General features: G+C 39.3%; 3 protein-coding genes across 3 annotated transcripts; 2 read left to right on the forward strand and 1 right to left on the reverse strand.

Annotated features, from left to right (window-relative positions):
- The first annotated feature begins 1,414 nt into the window (after window positions 1–1,414).
- Window positions 1,415–3,753, forward strand: LOC116266657 (plastid division protein PDV1-like). Its single transcript, XM_031647965.2, has 2 exons — window positions 1,415–1,873; window positions 3,224–3,753. The coding sequence occupies exons 1-2, from the start codon at window positions 1,568–1,570 to the stop codon at window positions 3,725–3,727; spliced, it is 810 nt and encodes a 269-aa protein (XP_031503825.1). The 5' UTR covers window positions 1,415–1,567; the 3' UTR covers window positions 3,728–3,753.
- Window positions 3,754–4,627: 874 nt separating this feature from the next.
- LOC116267152 (plastid division protein PDV1-like) lies at window positions 4,628–7,000 on the reverse strand. The gene is made up of 2 exons (XM_031648738.2): window positions 6,557–7,000; window positions 4,628–5,575 (listed from the first exon to the last, which is right to left on the reverse strand). Exons 1-2 carry the CDS (start codon window positions 6,839–6,841, stop codon window positions 5,051–5,053), a joined length of 810 nt encoding a protein of 269 aa, XP_031504598.1. The 5' UTR covers window positions 6,842–7,000; the 3' UTR covers window positions 4,628–5,050.
- A 4,227-nt stretch (window positions 7,001–11,227) lies between these two features.
- Window positions 11,228–14,652, forward strand: LOC116266562 (receptor-like protein kinase FERONIA). Its single transcript, XM_031647812.1, has 2 exons — window positions 11,228–12,250; window positions 12,509–14,652. The coding sequence occupies exons 1-2, from the start codon at window positions 11,520–11,522 to the stop codon at window positions 14,388–14,390; spliced, it is 2,613 nt and encodes an 870-aa protein (XP_031503672.1). The 5' UTR covers window positions 11,228–11,519; the 3' UTR covers window positions 14,391–14,652.
- The last annotated feature ends 554 nt before the right edge of the window (window positions 14,653–15,206 follow it).

A 15,206-nucleotide genomic window follows, 5' to 3' on the forward strand; every position in this document is an offset into this window, starting at 1 on the left:
ACATACTATTGTTTAATCTAATAGCATGCTGATAAGACAGACTTTTTTAACATGGTTTTATAGAATGGTAAATGATGGAGTACTCATGAGCAGAAGCTTCCATTTGTTGGGTATTCATAAAATAAACTTGAAGACATTTTTAAAATACAAGAGCTGGTTGGTCGTGGATTTATTAACCACAAGATTACTTACCTAATGAAAGTGGGTGTAACATCGCATTGGAGAGTGTACAGAAGTTTTCCTGGAATTGGTAGTTGTTGGTGTAAAGGTATTAAAAATCAAAGCATCTCAAAAGTTCTGGAAATAAGAAAAAGGACAGGCAATTTGCATAGTGGATACCCGTTTATATGTCAGATAAGTGACACAAGTAAATTGGTCAATATCGTTCAATTATCTGATAATTTTTAGTAATGTCTTATACACGATTATTACGAGACAGGCTTGTTAAGAATTGCTTAATATTTTTTTGGTCATTAAGCTAGAAGATTGAACTAAGAGTTGTAGTTGTTAGTTTGTCAACAATCTCTGTTTATCATCAATCAAATCTTTGTTCATGATATAGAACTGTAGTTCATAAAAAGCCAACCAGCCAGGGTCATCTATTTCTCTATATACTCTAATATACATGTAATTATTTACATTGAATACTTTCAAATATAATAATATACTTGTTTATTTAAGCTAACGTGACTGCTTATATGTCACGGGAATTACCCACTGCGTTATCCTACCGAAATAATGTAGAAACACAATTGACATGAGTTGCTTATACTCGAACTTTCATTTAATTTAGGTTTCTTTATCATTTATACGTATACCAACAAACATAAAATTGATCACAGCCTAATTGTTCATTAAAAAATCAAGAAAATGTTAATACAGAAAAGGAAAAAACACATCAGTCGATCGAGCATAGGGGTGTAGTCAGTGTTATGTCATTCCATCATCGCAAGTAAAATGTGCAAAATAACCTGTCGTTGGACCCGAATCCAACGTTGTTGTCGTCTTATAGAACCTTTCAAAAGTGCTACATGCCCACACCAGCCTAATGTGACTGGCTGCACATGCTCCCATATGGCGCGAGCTGACATAAACAATTGAAAGAGAATTCTTCATGTGGTTATTGTTTAAATTTTCTGGCTTTAAATTAAAAAAAAGTTAAATACTTAGGACAACTCTTTTGATTGATTAGTTAATTCGTGTGAGATGCTAAGATGAGAAGATCAAACCGTTGTTAAATATCTTGTAGTTTTTGGAAGTTTAGCATATCCAAGCGAATTTTATGTCGGAAGTTGGATTAACAATTCAGATTTTTTGATAAAAAAGACAGCCCTTAATGTGAAAAAAAATAAAAATATCAGTCCGAAAGCGTAAATCTCCTAAAACTGAGGAAACAGAAAAGGCGGGGATTGGACACCTTCCGCGGTCGTGGCCTCGTTCTTCATCGCCTCCGCCATTTTCCCTAAACCTAAGCGGCCGATTCCATCGGCGTAACGGGACGCTGATACTCTTACTGGCGCTCGCGCGCGCGCGAGAGAGGGAGAGAGCGAGTGAGAGAAAGAGAGAGATGACCCATTTCCCACCATCGGCGTGTCAGGCATCATTGAGGTGGGAAATGGAGGCAGAGGAGATCGAGGCCATCCTTGAGAAGATTTGGGATCTCCACGATAAGATCAGCGACGCCATTCACTCAGTCTCGAAAGCTCACTTTCTCAGCTCCACGAAGCCTCAAGAGAAGCCCTCCAAGGATCAGGGAGGATTCGTGTTCATGAAGGAATGCCGCTCCGATAAGGACGAGTTATCCGAGGCAAGAAGCCTCAACGCCATAAGAACCGCGCTGGAGAATCTTGAAGACCACCTCGAGTTTTACCATGTAAGCCTCTTCGGTTCTTCTATCTGCCGCGGTTCTCGGATTTCTTTTTTGCTTATCGGTTTCACTTGGGTTTTTTTGGGCAACGCAATGGTATTCGGCTTCAGGAATTTTAGCTCTGGTTGTTAGGCAACTCGATATTTGAAGAACTCATAATTCTTTTGCACCGTGGGACAATGGATCGAGATTGTTGTTGGGTTTCATGCTTTTTAGTGATGAAGTTTCAGGCGATCTTCTGATGGAGAAAGAAAGGGAGCATCGAATCCTGTCGATTTTTTTTTTATGTTTAGGGCTACGGATGGAAAGAAATAAAAGTGGCTAAACCTTCCTGAAAGCCACGACGAGATATTAGATCCCATCTGATTAATTCATGGATAAATTACTCCATCACTTCATTATGTTTACTCAAGGATGTTATATGAGAGAAAACAGGGTTATAGCTGTTGAATGAAACAATGAAACCATACTATCAGCAGAAAAGTACACAGATATTACTCTTGTTACTAACTTGGTGTATCTAGTTAACATGAACAAATTAGGTATATCAGATGGTCGCACAACCTAATGTCAAAATTTTTATGTCAATTTTTTTTCCGTCCAGTTGTAGATTATTTAAATCCATGTTCGTGTGTTGCTTCCTGTTCCTTTACTTCGTTCATGCTACTGAATATTCCTTTTATGTTGGGGAAGAATAGAAGTATAGAACATATTTTCTTGTTGTGACCTGCCATTAACATGGATAAACTTATTGTTTGCCCCTGCAAAAGAACAAACATTTCCAGTGTCTTGGGGCAGGAAAACTTTAATCACTGGTTGCAGATTCCCTATGCAGTCACAGATTTTGTATAAATATTTGTGGTTATATTTCTGGACATTGGCGTACTCCCATTTATCTAATGCAAAACTAACAAGTGCTAAGAAATTTGTAAACCTTTGCTAGAAGATAAGACTTGTAGCTAGAGAAATTTATTTTGTCGTTGATAATTTCTTAGTTGCTAGATCTGTATCCAATGTGCCTTATTCTGGATGCAAATGATGATTTGGTGGGTTCTAGCTGTTGTTTGCGTGAAGAGCTTGACATGTCCCACAGTTACTGAGTTTGTAGTCATGTTGTAATGATCACGCAGGCTGTGAGATATCAGTGCCTTTAAGTGTGCCCAAGTCTTACCTTCATGCAAGAACTTGAGTCTATAGGTTAACATGTTTTTCTACATGTAAATAATAGTACTCTTTGCAACCGCTTTGCCGTCAGCTCTACTACATCGAGTATATTCTTTTAACTAAAAGAATTACCGTTTCATTATGATGTGACTGGTTTAAACGTCAATTTTTATTCTTTGTCTTCTTCTCTAGACCGTGCAATCTCAACAACGTGCTGAGAGAGACGCTGCAATAGCACAACTTGAGCAAAGTCGTCTTATTTTGGCAATGAAGCTTGCAGATTACCATGGCAAGAAGTACTCAGTCATTGAAGAAGCCTTAGCATTTGTTGGCAGTGTCGATGAAAATTTCGTTGCCCCAGAAGACTTAACAAGAAGTCAGATGAGCAAGAACATAGAAGTCCTTGGGTCAAAGGGGTCTAATTTTCTCATGCAAATTTTTGCTTCGAGTTTTAATTTGGTTAGAAGGTCACTAAAGCTTGAGACAGTTGCTGGGTTAATTGGCAATGCAGCTTTAATTGCTGCTAGCATGATTGCTGTGTTACAGTTGCAGCAACTGACGGTCAAGGGTGGGTATCTGCTTGATGCTTCACGGATTGAAGAAGATGCTCATCTGGGTAGCACGGTTACACAGAGGAAGGTGCTTCCTCGTGAATATCGGGTCACAAAATTAGATGTATTGTTAGCCAGAGGATGATGAATTTTTACTGAAGAATTTCTGTACATGAATGAGTCGTTTTGTTGCAATCTTCTGGATTTAATTGTTTTGTCTTTTGTGTTTTGACAAATAGCCGTTAAACTTGCTTGTGACGTCAACCTGTAATCTAGTTGCGTGGGTCTTAGGATTCTGAAATTCGGCAACCTGTGCTTTGACTTTCTGTTGGCCTTCAGCGGTTCTTGGTTAAAAAATGTGAAAGAAAATCCCAACTTGACCCAACTTTTGGCTATTACATTCTGCTGCTCCACCCTTCTTGAGCTTTCTTTATTCATTCACCATGGGAATCAATTTGTCTTTCTGCCTTTCATTGGTTTATCGCCATTTCATGTTCTTCCACTGATCAAATAACAAGAATTTAGTTATTTTGCTTGGCTTCATTAGAAATCGACCGCTGCACCATCTCCGCCGCTTCCTGCCCTTCCTAGGGCCAAAAAGAACATGCTGGAATTGGCATCTCTTGATTTTCTACCTTCTCCTAGTTTTCTCATTTTTTGACGGTCAAGCTGGTGATGATTCTTATAATTTTTGGGGCCCCAACTCGGATACAAGGGATGCATATAACTTCCAAACTAGAAGCCACAAGCTTTAAGTTCCTTAGTTAAAGCTAGCTGGGGAAAACGCTCACTCTTTCAAGTCACACAGGCATTGGACTAGGTTTCTATCACAGAATGTACAGCCCTCAGGTCATGTTTTAAAACTTGAAGCTGCTTCCTCAAAAGCATGCAAAACAGACGTGCAACTAATGAAAGAGAAATTACTTCTGTTGCAACTAATTTATTGTCATTGTTTCCGCGTGGAAAAACAAAATACGCAAGGAGTTAGTACTGTATTTAAGGCAAATTTGTTGATTAAAACTGTACACAAAAATGGAATCAGACTCATTGACAATTTCATGCACCCAAGAGAAAAGGAAAGAAAAAAAACAATATTTTAAATTACACCCAACAATTCAGAAGCAGATGACACCCACCTTATCAGTTACCATATATGTATACAAAAAAAATGAAGAATGACATAACCTAATTGGTCTTCCTTTTTAACACCACCAAGCCTTAAAGAAGGTCAAAACCATGAGAAGACTCCGGCAACAGAATGAGAGACTTGACGCCTGATTTACGTCTTCAACTTTGACATTCCTCACAATCCACTCTTACTTCCAGTTCACCAACTTTAGTAGTTAAAATGGTTGATGTTCTTGCCCCATTCTCCTGGGCTCACTCCTTCTTACTTCGAATTCAATTTTGTATTGGATGCAGAACTTTGCAAGACCAATAAAAAGTTCTGTTAAACGACTAGTAACTGTCAACCCCTTCCATGTAAAACATCCATATGCGTTCTCCTTATTTGCCGTGTTCGTCCTCTGGCTGCAGAATTTATAATAGATTCTCTTCCTGAACCAACGTTCCGTTTCAGCATCATCTTATGCATCTTAGAGGATTCAAGGTTTCTCTGCTGCAATTGCAGTGCTAGAAGCGTGCCAACTGCAGCAACTCCAAACCCCACTAACGATCCAGCAGCCTTTAGCAACCTAAATGGCTTCTTCATGATAAGGATAGGAGAGATGATGAAGGATATAAATCCTCTTAAAGGCATCATGGTCGTATTAGTATGCTTCTTTTGCAAATGTGCATTGTTACCGTTGGGAATTGATTCTTTCGGATGTAGGTTGGCAGATTTATCTGCTGCTCTTGCAAATTCAAGCGCCTCTTGAATCACAGGCCGATCTCTTCCATTATGTTCAACCAGCCTTTTGACAAGGAATTGTCTGCTCTGCTCCAGTCGTACAAGAGCAGAATATTTCTCCACCTCCTGCTGAGATTGCAGTCTCTGTAGACCAGAGAAAACTCATATTCAGAAAGTGAGAAGATTCATGTACAGCAAATATTTGAAGAAAAAAATGTGGAGTTCTTTTGAGGAAAACATGAGAATATTAATGCTTTATGGACAGAAAAAAGGAGAGGGGCAGGGCTGGCTGGATTAGGGCGAAGATAATCTAACAATGGTCCTAAAATTGTATTGATTAAAATGCATGATCATGACCTCCTCAATGCATCTTGTTATTTATAGTGAAGCAACAATGGTCTTTACTTTATGTTGCAGAAGTTTTTTGGTCATTGTCTGCCTGGAACATGTTCCCTCAATCTCAGTACAGAAGAATATTCAGGAAACTCAACAAGATTCGACGTGTAATATTTCTTATTTCAGACCACATATTTTGAGGTACAAAACAATGAAAAAATACGAGCGAGGCTGTCCATGTAAATAAATGTGAAAAAGATTGTTTGTCTTCTTACTCGACATTTTGGCCAAGATTTTTTGGGACAGGAAATCATGCTCAAGGTTCTGTTAATTTTCTTCTGTTACACTGTGTGCATCTGAAGATTGTAGCCTTCTTCACAACCCAAGGAAGAAGCAATTTTTCTTTCTTTCTTGTTTTCCTCCTGTTATCCACCAAATTGATTGAATCAAGTTATCCAACATCAATACACGAATCAAACGGATCCAAAGGCTAAAATTTGAAAACCATTTCACAACCAGGACAAGAAGGTTCACAAGATCAATCAATGGATCCCAAAATTTTCAGTGGATGATTCAGAGACAGCCCAAAGGGCCAAAACCAACAAAAAAGGAACATCACAGAAGAAATTTCAACAAGAGAAAAACAGGCAGAACCAATTCAGCTGATTTTGGAATTCAAATCAGGGCATCGAAAGAGTTCCCGGTCAGATTTAGCCTGGAAATGCAGAGGACATTCTTGACTCGTTCAGCCAATAACATAGCCACAAAGATTTTTCATTCAAAACTGACCTCCAAGAAACGAAGCCACTCTTCGAACACCTGCAGCGCGTCTCCGATTGCCATTAGATTCCTTATTTCAAGATGTAGGCATGCTGAATATCCAGTAGACTCCGCATGTAGGTGCCCTTTTTGATCTTGGGCAGTGAAAACCATCGCTTCTGGGTCGCTGTGCAGGCAACAAGAAGAACAGTAAGAAGATTGGCATTGCTGGAAGACGTCTCTGACGGCATCCTCGACTTTTTCGCGCAATATCCGAGATTTCTGAATTGTAGAATTCAGGTTATGTAAGCCCATGAGAAAATCTTCAGGCTCACAAGGGAGTAGAGAGAGAAAGTAACCGCCAACTGCTAACCGGGAAAACACAGATCTGTTAAAGAAACCATTCTTGTCAAACGATCTAATGGTAAAAAAGAATGTACCGATGCAAGCAGTTTATTCAAAAGTAAACTGGAATATCATGATTGTCAGTGAAAAAGAAGCAAAAGTCGATGGACCATGATGCGCTGAACTTTTGTCATATATACATATATATATATATATATATACACACACACACCTTCGACTATTTTAATCAGTTAATTTCAAGGCCAGATTTCATGATGGGGTACAGCTTATCCCTTGTCAAATGAGAAGAGAAAGTGGAACCACACGACCTTTGATTGAGATTTTTAATTCAGCTTCAAAATAGAGTGGAGATGAAAAAGTGTGAGTCTCACACCTCGAGCTCAGACTTTCTCTACCATCTTATTTTGATGCGTTTGATTTAGGAAAAGTTCCAGCCTTCATTTCAGCATTGCACTTTCTTGTCATTTTAAGCTGAACTGGGCAAAGTCCTTATTCAAGGACTTCCGATTGACAAAAAATTTTAGTTTGAGGACTAAATCTGACAGCCCACTTAAATTCATGGTTTTATTAAACTTGGGGGTATGCAGAACTTTTTGAAATTTAAGATCCCCGAATTCTTACCAAATTCATGGATCTCTAGTCTGAAAAGGGGAAAGGGTTCTCAAATCTATAGGTTAAAGGTGCATAAACTGCAGATTCTTAATCAATGCATCTTTCATTCTCTTTTCAAATTCCTGGATTTGCAACATCATCTTTGCCTTTGGTTCGTCGTAGATCTTCTAAAGCAATAGTCAACTTACCAATGCCAACAAAGTGATCATTCAAAAGTTGATTGATCATTTCAAGAAAGAAATGTACAGCGAGACAGGCCATCTAGGAAAATAAAGTCCTTTGCTTAAAGGGGGCGAAAGAAAGTTTCATTTTCATTCACATTTGTGCATTTTCTCCATAATCACGAATAATAGCTTCATACTTTTATTTTTTTGATATCTTCCCAGATTTTACTAGTAATCGCCAAAATATCTAAAATCAAATATGATATGTCGAAACATGTGAAAGTTTATATATATATATATATATATATATATATATATATATATATATATATATATATATATATATATATATATACACTACCATCATTTCTATTCTTATACCCCATGTTTGGGGTAAAGCAACAAGGCAATGAGAAAATCAGGTCATTACATGATGGTTGTGAGCAAAACTAAGGCCCATATAAAAGGAAGTCCATATATATTTAGAATTATAGCCAAAGAGCGGCGTCCTAAATGGAAAACTCAGAAAATTACAGAGGGATCTCTCTCGGAAGACAAGGTTGAGCTGGCCAAGATCTCTGACAGTTCATGAACAAAATAGTTAAATAAATAGTCAAAACTCATAAGAGTTTGAGCCCACCAATAATTATATATGCTCCTACTTCCAAACTCAATGAGTCCAATAACATGCCATCATTAGGTTATCTTTGGGGCAGAGCCAATATGCATAGTTTCAAAATTTTAACAATAATTTTCTATGCACAGTTTCAAAGTTTTAACAGGAGCCAAAAAATATATATTTTTTTAAATTTTTATATACGTTAAACTAAATTTTTTGAATGTTACATACATTTTTAATGCCTTGACATATAAGTCGCCCTCGGCTCCTAACATGAAACTATTTTTTAAAAGCTGAAAATGATTAAAAATTTCCTTTGATGGTAAACCAGAAGACCCCTTTACCCTACATGAGTAAAGTGAAATTCAGAAAATGACTTCTTATAAAAAGACAAAGCTACCCCTTTGGCCATTTTTTCCAAAAAATTAAAAGCTTTTTTTGTATTTTTTTTTTCTAGAAATTTTATCAAACGTGGACTTGGAATCTTTTGAACAGTAGTTATCACTTTTGGAATCCTTTCTTTTGTCTCCTGATCACGTTTCCCGGAGCTTCCCCGATAAGCTTAACTTTTCTTCACCTTTGTCATTCTCAATGATTCCTATGCACCTGAGCAATGAAGGGTCGACAGAGGTTTGGTAAGGGCGTCGGCAGGGGCCTTAGCCTCTACTCAATTTTTGTTAGATTTATGAGTAAATTTAAAAAAAAAAATTACTTATCTTATATAAAATTTTTTGAAAATAATATTTTGGTCCTTAATTAATTTTTGAAACTATAATTCGGCCCTCCTTATTTCAGGTCCCCCTCTCATGAAAAGTTCTTGACTCCCCTTGGTTGGATCTATGCATTATTATGTCCAAACCAGCATCATAAGACGTGCACATGAGATGAACATAAGATTTGAGAAACCTATGTGAAATGGGAAGCTGATTGGATACAACAAAAGGAATACAAATCATGGCAGCAATGTGGCTTCACAATAAGGACATACTTTTTCCTTGTCATACCAGCTCACTGTCAAGTGTCAACTTATATATATATATATATATATATATATATATATATATGTATGTATGTATAGAGAGAGAGAGAGAGAGAGAGAGAGAGAGAGAGAGAGAGAGGAAACCAGCTATTTGCTCCTTGTCATTTATGGCACCATACATCCAAAGCATGGTCCTGTGATTCCAGGCAATGACAAAACCAGACAACTTAACATTAATTGAGACAATGCTTTCCCATGAAAGGAGCCAAAGAGGAAATTCCGCAGCACCTTTTGCTTCTTGTGGTCCTCTTCGATTCCCTGCATGTGCAATAGAATTACCAGTATGGTGAAGATGGGACCATTCACCTGCTTAACTATGCATTGGTTGAATCTTGAAACCCTCTAAGTGGTGCGCGGCTGATCCCCTCAGGTTTCGATCCGGAATCGGTCTACCGAGCCCTCCCTGCATCATATGTCTCCCCCATTGGCCTTGCATGCTAGCATGGCCCTCAAAGATATTCAATCCCTTGGCTCAGAGTGGAACTTGTAATTTTGTACTAATCTATTGGATCCAGATCTTGTTTTTATTATTTCACATGTATTTGAGTGTTAAAAAATTGTTTCCAGATCGTGGTTATCGAATCCGTAGTGCTTGGGCAGATTCATAAAACACTGGAACAAATATTCAATGAATATGCCCTAAGATTCATATACGACACTCATAAAGTGTTCTCACTGCCAAACGACCCCTTCGTTTATACTTCGATGCCAAAAAGTTGCTCGGGATCGCTGTTGTTGACCTATGATCAATTAGGGTTGTTCACGGAAATGAGCCATTCTTTTAGTCTCTGCGAGAACTGCATTATCTAAGCTCTCCAGGCCCAAGACTGCTAAGAAGATGCAGACCATTCACCATGAATGACTGCATACTAGCTGATATATATTGAGCAAAACTCTTCATATTTTCTCAAGCTTAAGATCCCAGGCTTATATCTTGGCTTAAGCTGACGAAGATCTTCACAATCTATTAATGAAAAACAAGTGATTAAAATTTGTGAATTTAAACTCCTACATCATTCAAGTTTAGGATGAGAAATGTTCAATGAGTTGAGGCAACTCGAGCTGTGAGCTTCAAGCTCGAGTTATAAACAAGTCGAGTTCGAGTTAGAGTTACGCAGCCTCGACTCCTTTAAACTGGACTCAGATTGTGCCTTTCGAGTTTATTAGTCTTCAAAGATATGTTGATAATTTTTTAATGAATATTAACACCCTTTTTATGGTTTGCATTTTCATTTAATATATGAATCAATTGACACACGCTTAAACAAGCCGCACTCGAGTTCGGAATCGGTTTTACCGAGTTGATCCCGCCCCAAAAAGCTCAACTCGAACTCGAGTCGAGCAACAAGTTCGACTTTGGCTTGCTTGTTGTACAATCCTATTTAGGATTGATCTACAACTACCAGTTTTTCATTCTGATGTTGAAATGATAGAAACAATCTTATGGCAGCCAGGTTCATGACTTCCTGAGATGGGTCATTCCATGTTTGGATCTACAATACATTTGGACTTCCCCATGCTTGGATCTACAATTTATTTAAACTTTTTCCGGGAGGATCATAGCCCACAGCCCAGAAAAAATCATATTTGGACTTTTTATATTAGTTTAGTTTTTAATAGTGAAGAATTCTTATGAGGCTAGGTGGTATAATATATGAATGGTTTGAACATTTCTTGTTAATCATAAATTCATGGAAACCCTCTTGCCCGACCAGCAAAGAGAGAAAGATAAGATGGTTCTTCCAAGAACAAGGACCTTTTGGTCATTTCAAGGATTTCATAACGGTTAAAAAGTTTCAAACCGTCGTCGTTGTCCTCCCTTCCTCACCATCCAAAGTATGGAAACACACTCCCTATTATTAGGTTCTCCATCGTTTCTTGCCGCGTTTCGTCCTCTCATCTTCCATCTAGGCCGGAAAAATCAACAAGAGAAACTATCCTTGCAGAAAGGAGGAGAAGCGAGAGGTGGGAGGGAAGAAAAAGATGAAGATTTCTTCGGTCTTCCTGGTTTTCACTTTTTCTTCCCTCACCCCATGATGGCCTGAACGATGCAGTCCAGAGTCTTTCTTCAGTTGGCGCAGAAGAAATCATTTCCATTTCCAAGATTTTCTTGTCAGATCCTTACCATGCAAACCGAGACCTGAGTTCTAACCAATTTCTCAAAAAGTTGCCGGAATTTTTGGCACAGAAGTCATGGCAATGCCTCGAATCTTCTTGGTGCTAATTCTTTATTCAGTTGCCTTGCGATTTAAAGGATTGGTTGCTCAGAAGGACGCATACGTTCCCGTTGATTCCATTCTGCTGAATTGTGGCTCTTCCGGTGATGAAACAGATTCCGACGGCCGAAAGTGGAAGGGCGACGTTGGAGGCAAAATCGATCTGACATCACAGAGCGATGTTCCAGTGAAAGCCCAATACCAGGACCCTTCGCTTCCATCCACAGTGCCATACATGTCTGCCCGAATCTTCAGTTCTGAATCGACTTACACCTTTCAGGTGACGCCGGGGCCGCATTGGATCCGCCTCCATTTCTACCCTGCTTCTTACAGCAGCCTTGCTGCATCTGATTCTTTCTTCTCTGTAACTACCGGCGGATTCACTCTCCTTCACAACTTCAGCGCTGCAATCACTGCCCAAGCTCTCACCCAGTCCTACATCATCAAAGAGTACTCCGTGAATTGCACCACCAACTCCCTGAACATTACCTTCAGTCCCTCTGCTGATCATCCATCTGCATATGCGTTTGTTAATGGGATCGAGATCATCTCGATGCCGGATATATATTACAGCGATGATGTTCGGCTCGTCGGTTTCGAAGATCAGTTAATCGACATTTCTGGCAACTCTTTTCAAATGATGTACCGGCTGAATGTTGGAGGTCAGTTCATATCAGCAGCTGAAGACTCCGGTCTTAGCAGAACCTGGTACGTGGAATTAGAATAACATTTACTCATCACCTGTTACATTAAGCTTCTTGACATATGATAAAAAAATTTGACTCTAGGAAAATTTGTCATATATATGTGAACGTACATGTCCATGTACATTACATACATTATATGTGTCCTGCTTTGTGCAACACCATTATCATTAACATTTAAGTAATTGAGTGGTGGGTGTAGCTGCAACAACTTGCATAATCTAATTCATTCTTGAACTGTGGGTATTCCCCATGAGAGCAGGTATGATGACACACCTTATCTATATGGTGCTGGGATTGGTATCACAACTGCTGCTAGTAAGAAGTTGAGTATACAGTATTCAACGGACACAACGATATACACAGCTCCGGTTGATGTCTACTCCACGGCGCGGTCGATGGGCCCTGATCCAAAGATCAATCAGAACTACAACTTAACCTGGAATTTTCAGGTGGACAAGAACTTCACATACATAGTCAGGCTACATTTTTGCGAGCTTCAGTATAATGAGGTGAATCAGAGGGTGTTTGATATTTACCTAAACAATCAAACTGCTCAAGAAAGCGCTGATATCATAGGATGGGCATCTTCGAAAGCTGTTCCTGTACACAAAGACTATGCTGTTATGGCTTCTGATGCGGACACTTTGTGGGTAGCCCTTCATCCTTCCGTTGGGATGAAGCCGGAATATCTTGATGCTGTTCTTAATGGGATAGAGATTTTCAAAATAAATGATGCTACTGGGAATCTGGCCGGACCCAATCCAATTCCTTCCCCTTTGCTCCCTGATCCTGTTGCTGACGACTCAGATTCATCTCCTTCCGGGAATTCGGGAAAGAAGCTTCACGTGATTGGTGGCGCAGCTGGAAGTGCTGCAGTTTTGGGCGCTCTGGCCTTCTGTGTTGCTGTCTATTACAGAAAGAAGAGAGAAGGCCTGGGACCTGACGGCATGACAAGTGGAGCATCTGCATGGCTTCCACTCTATGGTGGAAATTCTCACACAATGGGAAGCAAAGTGTCCACTATATCCGGAAGAAGCTGCACCAGCAGCCATGTCTCGTCGATGGCAGCCAATCTCTGCAGGCACTTTACATTTCAAGAGATCAAGCAGGGAACCAAGAACTTTAACGAATCATTGGTATTGGGAGTTGGTGGATTTGGAAAAGTTTATGTAGGTGAGATTGATGGTGGTACCCAGAAGGTGGCAATCAAGCGGGCCAATCCTTCATCGGAGCAGGGTGTGCATGAATTTCAAACTGAGATAGAAATGCTTTCAAAGTTGAGGCACAGGCATCTTGTTTCACTAATTGGGTATTGCGAGGATGACAATGAGATGATCTTGGTTTATGATTACATGGCACAAGGAACACTCAGGGAACATCTCTACAAAAGTAATAAGCCCCCGCTTTCATGGAAACAGAGGCTGGAAATATGCATAGGGGCAGCTAGAGGATTGCATTATCTTCACACTGGTGCAAAATACACAATCATCCATAGAGACGTGAAGACTACCAACATTCTTTTGGATGACAAATTTGTAGCAAAGGTTTCTGATTTTGGCTTGTCAAAAACTGGGCCTGGACTTGACCATACTCATGTCAGCACAGTGGTGAAAGGCAGTTTTGGCTACCTTGACCCTGAATACTTCAGGAGACAACAACTGACTGATAAATCTGACGTTTACTCTTTTGGGGTTGTTCTGTTTGAAGTTTTGTGCGCTAGACCAGCTTTGAATCCAAGCCTTCCTAAAGAGCAAGTAAGTCTTGCAGATTGGGCTTTACATTGTATGAAGAAAGGGGTCCTAGAGGACATTATTGATCCACAATTGAAGGGGAAGATCAATCCTGAGTGTTTGAAGAAATTCGCTGAGACTGCACAGAAATGCCTTTCCGATCATGGTATGGACCGGCCGGCAATGGGAGACGTTCTATGGAACCTTGAATTTGCTCTGCAGTTGCAGGAGAGCTCAGAAGATGGCAAGGCATCGACAACAGATAAAAGCGGAGCTCCAGGTCTCTTTAATGAGCTCAATAACCATAGTTCAGACGGTGTAGTTGGAGTTGAGGCCATGATGAATGAGGATGCCAGCACTCTAACCTCGACTGAAGTTTTCTCGCAGCTTATTAGTCCAAAAGGGAGGTAATGCCTTGTTACTTGCTACAAATCTTTGGCTTGGTCGAAGGCACATTGTTCACAAGCAATCCTCGTCAAGAGCATAGCTCCAAGTCCTAGAAAATAAGTTCATTTTTTTGTCTGGTTATTTGATCAAGGATTTGCCATTGTGCTCTGTTTACTGTTATGCATCTTGCTTTAACGTGGAAAGAAGATTCTTCATTTGTAACTGGTCACCTTCTTGTCATATTATCCTTGTAACGTTCTTTAATAATATTGGTGGTAGCAGCGTAAGTTAGTGATAAAATGAAAACTGAATGACAATTTTGGAGAACAGAGATTAAATGTCCTCCATGAATATCAAGCTATCAGATACTGCTAGAGATGTGACCAATACAATGCGCATGTAACATGAACCTGACACTCACAGGAATCGAGCCAGTTATGCCAAACATGAACCTCTAAGTTCAACAAGTCTAGACTAATCAAAGAAGCGCAAAAATTGGAATTTTTTGCTCTTTGGTGAAACCAAAGAAGGTTTTTGCAGTAATGCTAACAAAGAAGAGGCGTCACTCAATCGGACCTGATCACAACCTGCAGATTGGATTTAGATATCACTGAATTTCGATCCATGACAAATTAGATATGGTTATTAGTAAACAGTTTGCCTTCGCCATCAAATTCAAAATTAGATTTCCCGGTGCAATTTCAGAGTAGTGTTAATTGCAGATCCAAGATCAAAGTACTAGTACCAGGATCCAGTAATCATTTTGTTTTACTGGCACCATTATAAAGCATTTTGTTTAGCTCTATAACTTGCTCCATGATTTTCCTTTTCGTGGGTTGC

The sequence above is a fragment of the Nymphaea colorata genome, chromosome 13 (assembly GCF_008831285.2).
Source record: "Nymphaea colorata isolate Beijing-Zhang1983 chromosome 13, ASM883128v2, whole genome shotgun sequence".
Lineage (NCBI taxonomy): Eukaryota > Viridiplantae > Streptophyta > Magnoliopsida > Nymphaeales > Nymphaeaceae > Nymphaea > Nymphaea colorata.